At 36.7% G+C, this 19,554-nt stretch overlaps 1 protein-coding gene across 2 annotated transcripts in view; it reads right to left on the bottom strand.

Annotated features, from left to right (window-relative positions):
* Nucleotides 1-19,554, bottom strand: part of WASHC3 (WASH complex subunit 3) — a 58,675-nt gene that overhangs the window by 22,293 nt on the left and 16,828 nt on the right. For both annotated transcript variants that reach the window (XM_061125528.1, XM_061125529.1), the window contains exon 6: nucleotides 118-182. In XM_061125528.1, coding sequence (XP_060981511.1) covers nucleotides 118-182 — 65 coding nt within the window. The remainder of the gene's footprint in view (nucleotides 1-117; nucleotides 183-19,554) is intronic.

Below are 19,554 nucleotides of genomic sequence, written 5' to 3'. Positions count from 1 at the left end.
TCCTTGACCATAAAACAATGTATAAGAAAAACATATATAGAGCTTGAAATGTTTTTATGATGACTAGTAAATTCAACACCTTGATAGTAATATCATTGTATCAGAAGAACTACTTACTCAAGAAGATCTGGGTCTAGTCCTTCCGATATCATTTTGTTTCTTATTGCCATCACTGGAACACCCTAAGCAAAGAACACAAGATAATTCAATTATTAAACACGCCTCCATCATAAGACATACAAATAAACCAACGGAACAGAACTGAAAGCCCAGAAATAAACCCAAGCAACTAACATTGGACAAGGCAGCCAAGAATACTCAGTGGAGAACAGAGTCTCTTCAATAAATTATGCTTGGAAAATTAGATATACACAGGTAAAAGAATAAAACTTGATCACTATCTTGTACCACCCATAAGAACTAACTTGAAATGGGTTAAAGACTTAAATGTAAGACCCAAAAACCATGAAACTCCCAGAAGAAAACACAGAGAGCTCCTTGACATGGGTCTTAAGTAATGGTTTTACAGAAATCATACCTAAAGATTAAGAGACAATGTAAAAAGTAAACAAGTGAGACTACATCAAACTAAAAAGCTACACAGCAGAAGAAACCATCAGCAAAGTGAAAAGACAACCTATGAAATGGGAAAAGTATTTGTAAATCATATACCTGATAAGAAGTTAATATCTAAAATATATAAAGAATTCATAGAACTCAAGAGCAAAAAAAAAAAAAAATTCAAATAAAAAATGGGCAAAGAACTTGAATAAACATCTTTCCAAAGAAGATATATGAATGGTCAATAGATACATGAAAAGAAGCTCAACACACTAGCCACTAGAGAAATGCAAATTAAAGTCACAATGAGATATCACCTCATGCCTGTTAGAATGGCCATGATTAAAAGAAGGTAACAAATGCTAGTGTGGATACGGAAAAAAGAAAACCCTGCACACTGTTAGTCACACGGTAAACTGGTACACCACTGTGGGAAACAGTATAGTATATAAGTCTAAAAAAAATGAAAAGAACTATCACATGGTCCAGCAATTCCAGTTCTGACAGCATATCCAAAACACCCCCAAAACACCAACTGGAACCGATGTCTGCATCCTCATGTTCACACCAGCACTATTTACAATAGCCAAGACATGGAAGCAACCAACATGGCTACTGAAGGATGGATGGATAAAGAGTGTATATACATATACACACAACGGAATATTACTTAGCCATAAAAACCAACAGGATCCTACCATTTGTGACCACATGGGTGGATTCTGAAAGCATAATGCTAGGTGAAATAAATCAGACAGAGAAAGACAAATACTGTATGATCTCACTAACATGTGGAATCTAAACACAAACAAAAAGCCAAACTCCTAGACAAAGAGACCAGACTTGTGGTCCCCGAGCCAGAGAGGAGGGGCGGGGGAAGTGGAGGAAGACGGTCAAAAGGTACAAACTAGTAAGAGCTATACATAAATATGGACTAGGGGTGTAATGTACGACAGGATGACTACTGGTAATACTCATGTATGATATAATGAGAATGTCAGTCACTCAGTCGTGTCTGACTCTTTGCAACCCCGTGGACTGTAGCCCACCAGGCTCCTCTGTCCATGGAATTCTCAAGGCAAGAGTACTGTAGTGGGTAGTCATTCCCTTCACCAGGGGATCTTCCCAACCCAGGGATCGAACCCAGGTCTCCTGCACTGCAGGCAGATTCTTTACTGTCTCGGCCATCTAACAGTAAATCCTGAGAATTTTCATTACAAGTGAACTTTTTTCTTTCCCTCATATTGCAGCTATATGAGGTTGTGGATATTAACTAAACTTATTGTCGTAATCATTTCAAGATAAAAGTGAACCAAAACATCATACATCTTAAACTTATATAACGATGTATGTCAATTATTTCTCAATAAAACTGGAAAAATATAGAAGCCAGAATAAAGGCCTCCTCTATATGGTTCCTTATTTTAAATAGCTCTTATTTTTGCTTTTATATTAATATGTGCATAGCACTTGAATAATCTAATAAGGTATATATTTTAACTGACTTAATGGAATCAGTGCTATCCAATACCACATAAGCCCAAATTAAATCATTTGAGTTTATCCATTACTGATTCTGCTGGATAGAAGCCAGATATCATATTCTCACTCTTCTTATATCACCAAAAAAAGAGAAAACACTGATAAGTCAAATGATTAAGGCCTTGGCCAGGATGGTGCCATGAACACTTAACGATATGAATAAATGTCTTTTCAAATCAAGATTTCAGGGCCTTCTCCTCTTAAGTATAGCTATGTCAATGTTCCTTTCGTAAGCAAACGGTCCAATTTCATTTGGACACATTACACACAAAGGTCAAACAGAATTCAAGAACTCTTCTGGGGTTACATTATATATCGTCTCGATACCAATACAAACACAATGTAATGATAGTACTAGAAGTGTGTAAGTCACAAAAATATTGAGAACATGTGAATTTCAAAGTTCAGGATAAGAACATCAAAACAGAAGAGGATATGTCAGAAATAAATATAAATTTACTTGAAAAGGGGACTGATTTGATATAAACATTTATTGAAAGCTCACTTATACAACTCCAAGGGGAGCAGATGCAATCAAGTCTCTTTGTCAATTCCCCTGCTTTCCCAACAGATGAGGAAACACTAATCTGATGTGTTAAATCTGAGGACCTGGATTGTATAACCTTCAAAAGTACGTGGGGTCAGCACGCTTTAAAAGGTGGTACCCATGGTTGGGACCCTCTCCCTCATGCTGCTCCACCCCACACGGCAGAGAGGGCGGGCCGAGCCAGGGCCCACAGGGAAAGTCTCGATCGCCTCCCAGTGCTGCTGTGCGCTCTCCTCCCCGGCCCTCCCTTCTCACTGGTCAATTGTGGCCTTCAGTGTTGAGCTTAATGTATAGAAGAGGCCACCCCAGTCAATTTCACGGAGCCTTACCCGCAAGTTTCTGGGCACTAACCTAGATAAGGCTCCCCTGCTTTCTTCTGCAGTTGTTCCTTATGTGTTTTCTGGTCCCAGGGATCTTACAGGGTGAAAATAACTTTACTGGGGTTAGCAGTAGAATTCCGATATCACAATCCCACACCTCAGGGTTTAACACCACAATGGCAACGCAGTGCTTTATGATGAGAAAATAAAGACATAATCAGCCCCTGCCATCAGAGAGTATAGTTTAATAGATGTGTTAAAAAGATGATCACAATACAGTCATAAAATTGGTAACAGAGATCTGCACAACGGGCAAGGTGAGATCCAAGGAAAGGAAGACTAAGAACGAACCAGCAAAAATTCACTGAGGTGAGTCTTAAAGAGGGGACAGGAATAAATTAAAAACAAACAAATAAACACAAAGACTTAGAAATATATATACATTTTCAAATAATCTATTATACATAAGCTTCTTTCAAAAATATTTTAAAGAACAAATATAGGTATTTCTCTCCAAAAGGCTGATTTTATCTTACATTTCACCCAATAAATATATACTGAGATCCAGGCAAGTATATAAAAAATATGAGAGTGAAATGGATTCTAAATTTATTATGCAGAGATTTCAAAGTTAATGACCATATATATATCATGGAAGTGGTACAGTTCAGTTTAGTCACTCAGTCATGTCTGACTCTTTGCGACCCCATGGACTGCAGCACGCCAGGCCTCCCTGTCCATCACCAACTCCTGGACTCTACTTAAACTCATGTCCATTGAGTCGGTGATGCCATCCAACCGTCTCATCCTCTGTTGTTCCCTTCTCCTCCTGCCTCCAATCTTTCCCACCATCAGGGTCTTTTCAGATGAGTCAGTTCTTTGCATCAGGTGGCCAAAGTATTGGAGTTTCAGCTTTAGCATCAGTCCTTCTAATGAACACCCAGGACTGATCTCCTTCAGGATGGACTGGTTGGATCTCCTTGCAGCCCAAGGGACTCTCAAGAGTCTTCTCCAACACCACAGTTCAAAACCATCAATTCTTCAGCACTCAGCTTTCTTTATAGTCCAACTCTCACATCCATATGTGACTACTGGAAAAACCATAGCTTTGACTAGATGAACCTTTGTTGGCAAAGTAATGTCTGCTTTTTAATATGCTGTCTAGGTTGGTCATAACTTTTCTTCCAAGGAGCAAGCGTCTTTTAATTTCATGGCTGCAGTCACCATCTGCAGTGATTTTGGAGCTCCTCCAAAATAAAGTCTGTCAGTATTTCCATTGTTTCCCCATCTAGTTGCCATGAAGTGATGGACCGGATGCCATGATCTTAGTTTTCTGAATGTTCAGTTTTAAGCCAACTTTTTCACTCTCCTCTTTCACTTTCATCAAGAGGCTCTTTAGTTCTTCTTCACTTTCTGCTGTAAGTGTGGTATCATCTGCATATCTGAGGTTAGTAATATTTCTCCTAGCAATCTTGATTCCAGCTTCTGCTTCATCCAGTCCAGTATTTCTCATGATGTACTCTGCATATAAATTAAATAAGCAGGGTGACAATATACAGCTTTGATGTACTCCTTTCCTGATTTGGAACCAGTCCGTTGTTCTATGTCCAGTTCTAACTGTTGCTTCCTGACCCACATATAGATTTCTCAGGAGGCAGGCAGGTGGTCTGGTATTCCTATCTCTTTAAGAATTTTCCAGTTTGTTGTGATCCACACAGTCAAAGGTTTTGGCGTAGTCAATAAAGCAGTAGATGTTTTTCTGGAACTCTCTTGCTTTTTCAATAATCCAATGGATGTTGGCAATTTGATATCTGGTTCCTCTGCCTTTTCTAAATCCAGCTTGAACATCTGGAAGTTCATGGTTCAGTACTGTTGAAGTCTGGCTTGAAGAATTTTGAGCATTACTTTGCTAGCATGTGAGATGAGTGCAATTGTGCGGTAGTTTGAACATTCTTTGGGATTGGAATGAAAACTGACCTTTTCCAGTCCTGGCCACTGCTGGGTTTTCCAAATTTGCTGGCATATTGAGTGTAGCACTTTCACACCATCATCTTTTACAATTTGAAATAGCTCAACTGGAATTCCATCACTTCCACTAGCTTCGTTCATAGTGATGATTCCTTAGGCCCACTTGACTTCACATTCCAGGATATCTGGTTCCAGGTGAGTGATCATACCATTGTGGTTATCTGGGTCATGAAGATCTTTTTTGTATAGTTCTTTTGTGTATTCTTGCCACTTCTTAATATCTTTCACTTCTGTTAGGTCCATACCATTTCTGTCCTTTATTGAGCCCATCTTTGCATGAAATGTTCCCTTGGTATCTGATTTTCTTGAAGAGATCTCTACTCTTTTCATTATAGGGGACTGGAATGCAAAAGTAGAAAGTCAAGAAATACCTGGAGTAACAGGCAAATTTGGCCTTGAAGGACAGAATGAAGCAGGGCAAAGGCTAACAGAATAGAGTTTTGCCATGAGAATGCACTGGTCATAGCAAACATCATCTTCCAACAACACAAGAGAAGACTCTACACATAGACATCACCAGGTGGTCAACACTGAAATCAGACTGATTATATTCTTTGAAGCCAAAAATGGAGAAGCTCTATACAGTCAGCATAAATAAGACCAGGAGCTGACTGTGGCTCAGATCATGAACTCCTTATTGCCAAATTCAGACTTAAATTGAGGAAAGTAGGGAAAACCACTAGATCATTCAGGTACGACCTAAATCAAATCCCTTACGATTATACAGTGGAAGTGAGAAATAGATTCAAGGGATTAGATCTGACAGAGTGCCTGAAGAACTATGGACAGAGGTTTGTGAGACTGTATAGGAGGCAGGGATCAAGACCATCCCCAACAAAAAGAAATGCAAAAAGGCAAAATGGCTGTCTGAGGAGGCCTTAACAAATAGCTGTGAAAAGAAGAGAAGCGAAAGGCATAGGAGAAAAGGAAAGATATACCCATTTGAATGGAGTTCCAAGGAACAGCAAGGAGAGATAAGAAAGCCTTCCTCAGATATCAATGCAAAGAAACAGAGGAAAACAATAGAATGGGAAAGAAGTGGGACAGATCTTGCCAAATTAAGTTCAAATTATTTTTAATTACAATCCTTATTTTTAAAATCAAATAATGTATTAAAAATTTAATCCTTACTTAAAAAGAAAAAAAGCCCAGAAAAGAGAGCTGTAGCAAGAGTCAGAGATGCCTTCTACAACTATAATCTCTTATTTTGGCTATGGAGGAGAAAAAGCTGAGGTCTCTACAGCTTGCTAGGTTAGAGGAGGCTGGGAAAGCAAAGGCTTTCAGATTCACAAGTTACCAGGAAGACTCTCTTGTGGAAGAGGCAAGGCTGCCATTTACAGGCCCATCTACATATTCACCTTCGTAACTGCTATGTTTTATATTATAAATTTGTAAAACTTAATCTATTAAGACTCTGATGGCAACAGATACTTTAATGCATCCTAAATACTAGGTGGATGAAAATAAATAGCATCACTGTAGAATTCTCTTCAAAACCATACTGCTCAAAACAATACTGTTCCATGGGGCAATCTTTAAGGTATTCTGCAAAGTGAAAATATGGTAGGTTTAGAAGACAAAGGAGATAGAAGATAAAATTTTGGATCTTTTGCTAGCTTATAAGGTTTAAGGATAAATGAAAGATAGGGAGAAAAAAGCAATTATTTGCTTTAGGGTATCCAGTGTGAACAGACTCTAACATTTGGAATAAAGTATGCTCAAGATTAAAATTTGCACCACTTTAAAATATACTACCTGGAGCTAAGACTTGAAAGATTTTGAAATAAAATGTACTTCATAATAACTTTTTAATAAAAAATTATTTAACAGTAGAGGAGAAAGCTGGCCACTTGAAAAACAAGTTTGGAAATTTTTACTTGATAATTTAAATGCCACTCAACTCTTTCGTATAACAGGGAAAATTAGGAGTTTGAAACATTGCATAAAAAAACACTGAAGTGCTAGGGAGAAATGGGAAAAGAGCAGAGTTAAGGTCATACTTTAAAAAAACTCTCACAGTTTTTATTAACTATGGTTTGATGGTATAAGGTCTTTGAAACTCAACTACATGATTTATTTATTATAATTTAGCATAATCCACATGATATCATTGGAAAGGTTATATAAACAAGTTATAAAGCCGAGAAAACAGAAGGGAGGAGAAATGAGGATTGAAAAAAAAGTTTCCTAAAATATAGCAGAGAAACTGTGTATGGGATTGGAGAGGGGAGGCAGTGGGTGGAAAGGGAGAACTGGAGAACAGGGAAGTTGGTAAAATTAGAAAAGCTTCCTATTTTAACATTAGTTTCATGGAAATGGTTACAGTATAAGAATAAGAGAAGCCTGAGTCTGTAAGTTCTGTATTTTATCCTTAGTTTCTTAAAACTGGTTACATCAGGAGAATACAGATATTACCAAAATTTGGTGCATCTTGCATCTTTAGTCATTTCTGTGTATGACTATAAAGAAAAATACATATAACTATCTTACCCTATATTAAAGGCTTTACTATTATCATTACCTTAATACAAATCTGATTAAAGCGCAATATAAAAATAATTTGGCCTATGTTCCAAACGATCTATTCCAAAGAGATTTGCTGCTATGTTTCCAGAGATGTTGCTTAGAAAATGTTGTTTTGCTATATTCTTCCTTAGAGCTTAAGAAACTGAGTCTGGCTTGTTAGACATCAAACAGAAGCATCCAATTTCTGATCTCCAAAAGACAAAGCTACTGGTGGTCTAAGGAGGACATGAGAGACCTCAAAACTGAAGTCTACTGAACTGTGGGATTATTTTTGGCAAGTGATAATAGTAGTTTGTCCAACATAAGTAATGAAGAAGAGAGAAGGCAGCCATAAGCCTGAGGTTCCAAAAAATCATGTCTGTATTTGCGTCACTGGAGAAAGTGTGTAAAGAAGCCACACTAATGAAATTATGATGGCAATACTAATAGTTAAACACTACTTTCTTATATCACAAAAACTGTTGGAGGCTTATAGGACTGCCAGTATTTACATCTATTTACTATTATGTTAGTGAAAAACAAGATACTAAATTCCTTTATAAATCCTGTTGAAATTCTCCTATAGTATCAGATTAGAAGAGGGAGGGGGAAAAAACCCTCTTACTCAATCTAACAGAAATAAATGACTTTCCTTTTTAAAAATAATAATATGCATATTTTCAAGTTTTTTCCTCTCAGTTTATGAGCCTGTATCACAATTCAGTTATGAAAGATGGAATATATGCTATCTCCTATTTAGGTAAACAATAAGGATCTATGGAGTTGATAGGTGGATGGTACTTTTTGTTATTGGAAAGAAGAGGGAGTGAGTAGGAAATGAAAACATGCTACGGGTTGGAAAAAAGCAGCCAGTCCTCCAATCAAGCTGTGTTTACTTAAACTTTAATTTAGGTAAATGGACTCAACCATTCCTTTGCCTTCTGATTTTCAACAGTGCTGTATTTAAAATATCTATATTCCACTATATGCAATGTAAGGTATTACATTTAGAATAAAAATTTTAGGTGAAATAGCCTCTATAATAGATAATAAATGTTTACTGAACAAATCATAACATAAAAACAGTTACATGCCCAATTATCTCCTTGTGAAAGCTTTTCATGAAGGGATATAAAACTTATTTAAATAAATCTCTTAATCAGTGTAGAATGGATGATGGCTATTTAAAAAAAAGCAAGCTTCATTTCTAATGACGTACAGATTTAGAAAATGCTGACACTGATTTTAACTCTCATACTGCTGCCACCATGGGTCATTAATTTGAACCTAAAAATGTGGTCAAAAAAGAGGCTCACAAATCTTGACTAGCCCTAAATACAGTGGTTTCTATGGCACTAAAGAGTAATTCCTTTTTCAGTGATTATCTCAAGTGACTATTATCCCAGTGAGAAAGTGTTTCTCACTGACTGCCCACCAGATATCTTTAAAGATGTAAGAACAAATCACATGATAAAATGGACAAAAATGACACCAACCATGATGACCAAGGGCCAGGCAGTTATTATTACTTCATTCATAAAATAAATACGTTCGCAGTTCCATCTATAGCTTTTAGAAATGCGAACTAAAGTTAACCTAAATGCCTATCGAGAAAAACCCTTAAAGAAATTATTTCAAAAATTGAGGGATCTATTATCATAAGATAATTCACAATACAGCTGTATCAATTTCCTCATGTGTTGATTTTCCCCCAGGATATTCCTGTAATATGATAACTATTAGGTGTAATGACCAAAAAAGCACATGGTGTTTTCTTTGTAGTTACTCAAGTAATTGTTGATTTCAGAGTACTCTGTGGAAGACTCATTTTCCCCCCGTCATTATAATGCAATGATAATATCTATCTATAATTTGAAGTCTTGCTTTGTTAGGTCAATTAATGTTATAACTCCATTATAAATATCAGCTACACTACAATCCCTAATTTCACTCAAATGATATTTCTTCTCTGAAATGTGTATTAATAGCATTTTCTAAATTTAATTATACTTTTGCTTTCTAGGAATTAAAAACTTCAAAAGAATTTCTATAGCAAATCATTTTGGAATTTGTTGCTTAAAAGTGTAATAAATTCAGATGGACTCCTGTTCAGTTTTTGAAAACTTATTATTATATATGCCTATTAAAAAGGACTCAATGAAATATCTGCAAATATGGTAACAAAAGCTATACATAGTAGAATTCTTAGTAGTTATAAAAGGATATTCTACTGATCAAAATCACAGAATATTTACTCTCGAATAGTCTGATAGTGGTAATGTGTTTGAATTAGTGTGTCAGGAGTCTTTCATTCAATGCTCCTAGTGATGCAGTCAAAGGAAGATGACAAAGATGAGGCATTCTATGTGGGTTCAGAACCACAATGAAGGGAATTGAATCAATTGGTCATCAAAACATGGTCTAACCAACCAACTGAATGAAAGTCATTTGTGAGCTTGGGCTAGGAAAAGAACAAGAAAAGAGAAGTTAGGATTCTGTCTTATATTATGAAAAACTTTGCTAAAATATATGTACATCTGGAAATTTTTTTTTTAAATTGCAGTATTAAGATAAATACAAAAGAGGTAGATATCTTCAGGTAAAGGAAAAGATAACTTTCATTTTTTCCCCAATAAAATTCAGTATTTTAAAATCTACTTTAACATACAGTTAACATATTAGCATTTTCTCCAAACGGTAGCAATAATACTTACCAAAAACTTAACTCACAAATGATGTGATCAATTCAAGACAAATTATCTTCTATACTAGGACTGACCACCTCCTTGTGAATGCTTATGCTGAGATCCTTGTTAAGAGTATGGTACTAAAAGTGCCTTCCTGGGGCATTTCCCCTGAAATCAGGAACAAGACAAGGGTGCCCACTCTCACCACTACTATTCAACATAGTGTTGGAAGTTCTGGCCACAGCAATCAGAGCAGAAAAAGAAGTAAAAGGAATCCAGATAGGAAAAGAAGAAGTAAAACTCTCACTGTTTGCAGATGACATGATCCTCTACATAGAAAACCCTAAAGACTCTACCAGAAAATTACTAGAGCTAATCAATGAATATAGTAAAGTTGCAGGATATAAAATTAACACACAGAAATCCCTTGCATTCCTATATACTAACAATGAAAAAACAGACAGAGAAATTAAGGAAACAATACCATTCACCATTGCAACAAAAAGAATAAAATACTTAGGAGTATATCTACCTAAAGAAACAAAGGACCTATACATAGAAAACTATAAAACACTGATGAAAGAAATCAAAGAGGACACAAACAGATGGAGAAACATACCGTGTTCATGGATTGGAAGAATTAATATTGTCAAAATGGCTATTCTACCCAAAGCAGTCTATAGATTCAATGCAATCCCTATCAAGCTACCAACGGTATTTTTCACAGAACTAGACCAAAGAATTTCACAATTTGTATGGAAATACAAAAAACCTCAAATAGCCAAAGTAATCTTGAGAAAGAAGAATGGAGCTGGAGGAATCAACCTGCCTGACTTCAGACTCTACTACAAAGCCACAGTCATCAAGACAGTATGGTACTGGCACAAAGACAGAAATATAGATCAATGGAACAGAATAGAAAGCCCAGAGATAAATCCACGAACCTATGGACACCTTATCTTTGACAAAGGAGGCAAGGATATACAATGGAAAAAAGACAACCTCTTTAACAAGTGGTGCTGGGAAAACTGGTCAACCACTTGGAAAAGAATGAAACTAGAACACTTTCTAACACCATACACAAAAATAAACTCAAAATGGATTAAAGATCTAAATGTAAGACCAGAAACTATAAAACTCCTAGAGGAGAACATAGGCAAAACACTCTCCGACATAAATCAAAGCAAGATCCTCTATGACCCACCTCCCAGAATATTGGAAATAAAAGCAAAACTAAACAAATGGGACCTAATGAAACTTAAAAGCTTTTGCACTACAAAGGAAACTATAAGTAAGGTGAAAAGACAGCCCTCAGATTGGGAGAAAATAATAGCAAATGAAGAAACAGACAAAGGATTAATCTCAAAAATATACAAGCAACTCCTGAAGCTCAATTCCAGAAAAATAAATGACCCAATCAAAAAATGGGCCAAAGAACTAAACAGACATTTCTCCAAAGAAGACATACAGATGGCTAACAAACACATGAAAAGATGCTCAACATCACTCATTATTAGAGAAATGCAAATCAAAACCACAATGAGGTACCATTACACGCCAGTCAGGATGGCTGCTATCCAAAAGTCTACAAGCAATAAATGCTGGAGAGGGTGTGGAGAAAAGGGAACCCTCTTACACTGTTGGTGGGAATGCAAACTAGTCCAGCCGCTATGGAAAACAGTGTGGAGATTTCTTAAAAAACTGGAAATAGAACTGCCATATGACCCAGCAATCCCACTTCTGGGCATACACACTGAGGAAACCAGATCTGAAAGAGACACGTGCACCCCAATGTTCATCGCAGCACTGTTTATAATAGCCAGGACATGGAAGCAACCTAGATGCCCATCAGCAGATGAATGGATAAGGAAGCTGTGGTACATATACACCATGGAATATTACTCAGCCGTTAAAAAGAATTCATTTGAACCAGTCCTAATGAGATGGATGAAGCTGGAGCCCCTTATACAGAGTGAAGTAAGCCAGAAAGATAAAGAACATTACAGCATACTGACACATGTATATGGAATTTAGAAAGGTGATAACGATAACCCTATATGCAGAACAGAAAAAGAGACACAGAAATACAGAACAGACTTTTGAACTTTGTGGGAGAATGTGAGGGTGGGATATTTCAAAAGAACAGCATGGTGAAACAGATCACCAGCCCAGGTGGGATGCATGAGACAAGTGCTCCGGCCTGGTGCACTGGGAAGACCCAGAGGAATCGGGTGGAGAGGGAGGTGGGAGGGGGGATCGGGATTGGGAATACATGTAAATCCATGGCTGATTCATAACAATGTATGACAAAACCCACTGGAAAAAAAAAAATAGTAGTAATAAAAAAAATAAATAAATAAATCCACAAATTTTATGCTACCCAAAAAAAAATAAAATAAAATAAAAGTGCCTTCCTGGGACTTCCCTGGTGGTCCAGTGGCTAAGACTCCATTTCCCAGTGCAGTGGGCCTGGGTTTGATTCCAGGTCAGGGAACTAGATCCCACATGCCGCAAATAAAGATCCCATACAGCATGACAAAGACACAGCCAGTAAATAAACTTTAAAAATTAAAAAAAAAAAAAAAGCCTTCCTCAAGTTGATGGTCTCTAAAACCTCTATGACACTTTATCCCACCTGAGGTGAGCCCATTTAGTAACTAAAGCTCATTTGCTTCTCTGGTCTTTACTTTTTCTCCCATTAATTTACACATCTCAGACAGACAACTTCTTTATAGTTAAGGTGAAAATCACAATATTTCTAAAAAGAGTAAGCAACTACTTAACTTACATTACTATTATTTCCTCCTTACCAACCTGTAAAACTTTTATGTGAGGGCCCTTACTTCTGTCAGAGGTGGTCAGCAGGAAAAAACATAGATGGGGAAATCAAAGTTGGGTAACTAAAAAATTACCCAAATTATAGTTGGTTTCAGAGTAAAAGAACCATACCACACAGTTCAGCAAGTATAAAAACTGTCCTTCTTAGTAAATCTTTAAAAGCTTCCTTATGAACTTTAATAGTGGTGTACTGTTCTTTCTGTCACAACTTCTATCGTAAGAGTTAAGGAGTTGTTTACATTAGTTGGAATGAAAGATATGAAGTCAAAAGATAAAAATATTTTTCTGCTAAATCCCCTGGTCTTTAGTGTTTCCCATTTATATGTCGCTTAAAAGAAATCCCTAAAAAATTTTTTAAAGGAAATTCCTACTAAATTTAAAACTACCTTAAGCTTATCCTCTAAAAATTCTCCCCCCGTATTAGATTGCTTGCTTCTACTTCTTTTTCTTCCTTTTGTGCACTATTATGGTGTTACAATGAATGTAAGGCAGATGAAGTAAAGTTATTGGTGCTTAGCAAAATAAATAAACTGAAACAAAGAATTAAATCTGAAAGGACTATTTCAGATAAGCTGTCCCACACATTACCTAAATTATTTTACTTATGAGACTGAAGATACAAAATATGACGTGGAGAATAAATTCTTACAGAAATATAATCTTTTCATATCCAATGTTAAGAAAAACTGATTTGACAAATTTAGCATCCTAAATTTATTACCTTATCAATTATTTTTAAAAGATTATTTTGTGTTCCCAATTCTCTTATGTGGCACTTCTTCTTCCTTTAAAAAGTTTTTATTTACGTTAATTCAAATTATCTGATACATTACTAAAAAACAAAGAATTCATACAGCAGCCAAATACCCCTCTACAACTCTAAAGGAGACAGGTATCTGTATAGATCAGCTTGTTGATCTGTGACCATTCATTAAATATGACTGAGAATTCTAAACCCCCCTCAAGTATACAGTTCAAAATATGTATATATTTCTAGAGACTAGAAGCACCATATAAAAATAGTTATGGTTAAACAACTAGTTCCCATAAAGAAATTATTGAAATCAATCCTTTCATGGCAACTGAAGGCTACACAAGGATAGCTATAATGAAAAAATATGCAAGCATTAACATTCTGAGCTGTATGGTTATGGGCAAAAGTGGTATTAGTGAAGATTATATAAGAAACAGATAAGCATCAGGCCGGTGAATCACCAAATGGATACTGACAACCATTTAACTTAGTACTCTCTGCCCACTACATGCATTCCCTTCAGTGTTCTCAGGAAAACAAATACATAAGGAAAAGCAAGAAATTTCAAACCTGAATTTAGCAGTATTATTGTTTACTGCTCTAACAAAAACATGTAAGAAAATAAAATAGCAAGGAATAAACATAAGAGCAAATACATCATAAAAGCAAAATTTCTTAACGTTAAATGTGTACATGGCAAGACTGGTTCTGACCTTCCAAACTTTTGATGTCAAGACAACATGGGAAGGATTCAAAAGACAGCCAAAATACTGAAAAATCATAATCTGGAAAACTGGCAAGATAATTCTTTACATGTGGTTTCCTTAGAGGCTGCTTCACTGACTTTAGCAGAGAGTAAGTAACTTCAGTAGTGTTTGTTTTTTTTTTTTGCCAAACACAATGAAAAGTACCAGTTTCTAGGTTTTCTAATTACTCAGGCCATGGCAAGCATGGGTTGTTACCTCAGGGGCTCTCCATTGGCAGCTAATTGTCACATCAGCTTAGGGAAAATCTTTATCCAATCTCTCTTATGTTTGATGAAAGACAGAATGTAAAGGAAGCAGGATAACTGTGGTCACCGAGTTCCATAGTGTGTGCCCCGTGCTCAGCTGTGTCTGAATCTTTGCCTATAGATGCCACGGACTATAGTCTGCTAGGCTCCTCTGTCCGTGAGATTTCCCAGGCAAGAACACGGGAGTGGGGTGCCATTTCCTTCTCCAGGGGATCTTCCCGACCCAGGGATCAAACCGTCTCCTGCCCTGGCAGGTGGATTCTTTACCAATGCGCCACCTGGAAAGCCCTGAGTTCCAGTTACGTCAACTCAAAGTTACTACTCATGGGGTTTATTATTCTGCTAACCTTTGCTTCTTTCTTTCAATTACAGTCAAATGGAAATGGAACTGGGAAGGAAAAATATTTTCCCTTTTCCAGTTTCAAAGCTGGCTAAATTACACAATTAAACAGACAAATATGTTCACTTTTATCTTTTCTTTATCTACATTCAAATGTGTGGGTAATCAGTCACTGTCCATGCCAGCTTTTCCCTTCAATGGACAGTGTGATACTAAAACACCAGAGAAAACTGTCTGCCCCTAAGCCTTCATGTAATCAAAAAATATTGACCTTGATACTGATCAGTAAACTTTAGCTATTATAAAGGAAACAAAACACATATTAAAATACCTGCAGAATTAAAAAATTTAAAAAAGTGGCATAGAGTTGTTAAAACTACATCTGCCAACAGTGCTTTCCATACCTCTGACTTCACATGAACCAGCAGCTCCTCCTTTTGACTATTTTGCTAATCAGTGATGAGAAACCTATCCTGGAGAACTCTCTACACCATGGGAAGTCACATGGAGGTCATATCATAAGCGAGGTTTTAAAACCCTGAATCACTCTTAAAAACCTATGCCTTACCTAAAAACCATTCTACTTTATGCTTGATTCGTTTCCCCAGGTCCAAGGTGTATAATTTCTTGATGCACATTTTAAGAATCAGTTGGAGATGCTTTCCTTAGATAATGGAAGTCACATTTCCCCAGGCCAACACCATGCTGGCAACAGATGCATCAGAACCACCAGAACCAAGGAGATTATTCAATTCACATTTTAAGCCAGCCAAAGAAAACAGAGCTTAAAAAAAAAACTAAGTGACCGAAGAGACTGTTTTGGCAAATATGGTTTCAAAAAATACAAGTCATTAGCTTCTTAATGTGGAAGTCGGATTTTCCCAATGAACAATTTATTACTGGCAAAGTATTCACCAAGCTCTGCCAGTAAAAAAGGGGGGAATTGTTGGAAAAGTGATCTAGGCACACAATTCCAGTTAAGTTATAAATGCAATATGTAATTTGGTAAAGACTTGTGCTGCACTATTATGACAACAAACATTGAATCTGAATCAATTATCTGCCACATTTGGAACACAACAGTATTACTCACTGAAAAATCTTGTGCAAAACTTGCTTTAAAAGGAAAAAAAAAATCAGAAAAGGCCAGCAGGTGTTCCAGGAACACTTGTTAATAATGAGATCCAATTTGGAGATCAATTAATGGGTCAAAAATCTAGAAAGAACTTCAGATATTGTTTTATGAATGAAGGGACTGAGATCTTAAGAGGAAATATGGCGAGAATACAGTCACACGGGACTGCATGACAAAGCTAAGCAAGTACAGCGTGATGCATCCAGAAGTAAAGATCTGGGTGTCCTCGGAGGCGTCTGAATGGTCTCAGAGGCAACTGCTTCCTGGAACTGCAGTCATTCTTGTGTCTCACAGAAGGCAGTAATCCAGGGGTGAAAGAAAAAACGAATGAGACTTAAAAGCAAGGTACTGCTTATTTCCCTGTGCATTGGTACTTGTGATTTTTGAAAGACTTTGTTGGCTTCGGTTTTAATTACCTCATCTCTAAAGTGGATTTACAAACACGTGACAAGAGAAGCAAGGCCAATATTAATATAAAAGCAGCACACTCCAGGAGAAATCTAGGACCCAGGAAGAGGAAGTTTTCAGGGCAGCTGGCAAAGAAAGCCAGAAAAGACTGTAGTCCATCTTGATACCCAGAAAGCCTGAAATTGTTTTTAAAAGTTTGTGTTTGTAAGTTATAGGATTTCCTGTGTCTTCCAAGTGGTCACTACACTGGAAGTCAGCAAATTCAAACTTTTATACAAATGAAGAAGCTGAAAGAGCTTGAGAAACACACTCACTGTCTTCTGAGAGAGAATAGCATGGTTCTAAGTAATAACACAGGAAGGAAGGAAAAGGAAAGATTACAAGAGGGTTGAGGGCCTAGTAAGCATTAAGATTTTGGGAAAAGATGAGAAACAGTATATGTGGGATTACAGGTATAAGACACTGCTTATGTACAATGGAGATAAGACAATCTCTTCAACAAGTGGTGCTGAGAAAAATGGTCAATCAGTTGTAAAAGAACGAAACTAGAACACTTTCTAACACCATACACAAAAATAAACTCAAAAGGGATTAAAGATCTAAATGTAAGAAAAGAAACTATAAAATTTCTAGAGGAAAACATAGGCAAAACACTCTGACGTAAATCACAGCAGGATCCTCTATGACCCACCTCCCAGAGTAATGGAAATAAAAGCAAAAATAAACAAATGGGACCTAATTAAACTTAAAAGCTTTTGCACAACAAAGGAAACTATAAGCAAGGTGTAAAGACAGCCTTCAGAATGGGAGAAAATAATAGCAAACGAAGCAACTGACAATTAATCTCAAAATTATACAAGCAGCTCCTGCAGCTCAATTCCAGAAAAATAAACGACCCAATCAAATAATGGGCCAAAGAACTAAACAGACATTTCTCCAAAGAAGACATACAGATGGCTAACAAACACATGAAAAGATGCTCAACATCACTCATTATCAGAGAAATGCAAATCAAAACTACAATGAGGTATCATCTCACACTGGTCAGAATGGCTGCTATCAAAAAGGCTACAAACCATAAATGCTGGAGAGGCTATGGAGAAAAGGGAACGCTCTTACACTGTTAGTGGGAATGCAAACTAGTACAGCCACTATGGAGAACAGTGTGCAGATTCCTTAAAAAACTGGGAATAGAACTGCCATATGACCCAGCAATCCCATTGCTGGGCATACACACTGAGGAAACCAGAATTGAAAGAGACACGTGCACCCCAATGTTCATCACAGCAGTGTTTACAATAGCTAGGACATGGAAGCAACCTAGATGTCCATAGGCAGACAAATGGATAAGAAAGCTGTGGTACATATATACACAATGGAATATTACTCAGCTATTAAAAAGAATGCATTTCAATCAGTTCTAATGAGGTGGATGAAACTGTAGCCTACTAAACAGAGTGAAGTAAGTCAGAAAGAAAAATACCAGTACAGTATATTAACGCATACCTATGGAATTTAGAAAGATGGTAACAATGACCCTATATGCAAGACAGCAAAAGAGACACAGATGTAAAGAACAGACTTTTGGACTCTGTGGGAGAAGGCGAAGGTGGGATGATTTGAGACAATAGCATTGAAACATGTATGTTACCATATGTGAAACAGATCGCCAGTCCAGGTTAGATGCATGAGACAGGGCACTCCAGGCCAGTGCATTCGGATGACCCTGAGGGATGGGATGGTGGGGAGGTGGGAGGGCGGTTCAGGATGGCGGATACATGTACACCCCTGGCTGGTTCATGTGAATGTATGTAATACATTAATGTAATACACAATAATGTAAAGTAATTAGCCTCCATTTAAAATAAATAAATTAATTTACAAAAAAACAAAAAGACACCCCTTACGGCACAGCAGTCAAATTTTAAATGACAAAAATATGAAGACAATTAAAACCGGAAGAAATCACATCACTGCTCTCCGATCAGTGTCCTGGGGCACCGTTAACTCCCTTTTGAGCACAGAATGGTTATTTTGGGGATCTTACAAGTATATTTTTTTTACTGTTGGTATATAGAGATTTTCAGAAAGACAGGCTTTCTGCAGACCATGCTCTCCTTCCCTTTTTTTGACACAAACAATCCCTTAAATTCCAGAATGCAGGCTTCTAAAATTTAGCTTTGATAACATGTAGAAATGTGTATGGTGAGTGACAAAATACTTAAGATCATAACAATAAGACAAAGTAAAACTCATTTGATGAATTATGCTGATATGGTCTTTCTCTATGTTAATAACTAAATTTTTAGTAAGTGGGTAGCAAGAAAATCTTACTCTCAGAAGTTGAGAAAAAAATGGGCATTTTAATGAAAATCTACAATCTTGTTGGGAAAGTGAAACATTTTCCAGTATTGATAAGACGATTTCTAGTAATCTTCTAGAATTAGCTGGGGTTAAGCTCTTACATCAAATTTATTTTTCTTTCTTATATTCCTTGCTCTCAGTCACTGTCAAGGAACTGAATCATCTTGGAAGAATAAACAACTGTTTAGGAAGGTCATTTACTATCTTTGAGTACAGAGATACAAAGCTATCTAGATTATTCCCATGCTAATAACAGAAACTGAAGGGTTCAATGCCTCGGATTGCAAGGGGTCTGTAATGACTCTTCTCCACTTGTGTGAGGTATTTTCTAAAGAAGGGTGGTATTGTACTTCAAAGCTATAGTTTTGTAAAGACAATGATAAAGGAAACACAACTAGCTATGCACATGTTGCTGAATCATATTTTAGGGGATGACTTATGACTCTAGAATGATTATACCCCTGGAAAAGTGTTAAGTAATTTAGAAGAACCAAAATTATGCTTAGCAAGACC

This window comes from Dama dama, chromosome 22, assembly GCF_033118175.1.
Source record: "Dama dama isolate Ldn47 chromosome 22, ASM3311817v1, whole genome shotgun sequence".
NCBI classification, from domain to species: Eukaryota; Metazoa; Chordata; class Mammalia; order Artiodactyla; family Cervidae; genus Dama; species Dama dama.
This window is presented reverse-complemented; position numbering and strand designations above follow the sequence as displayed.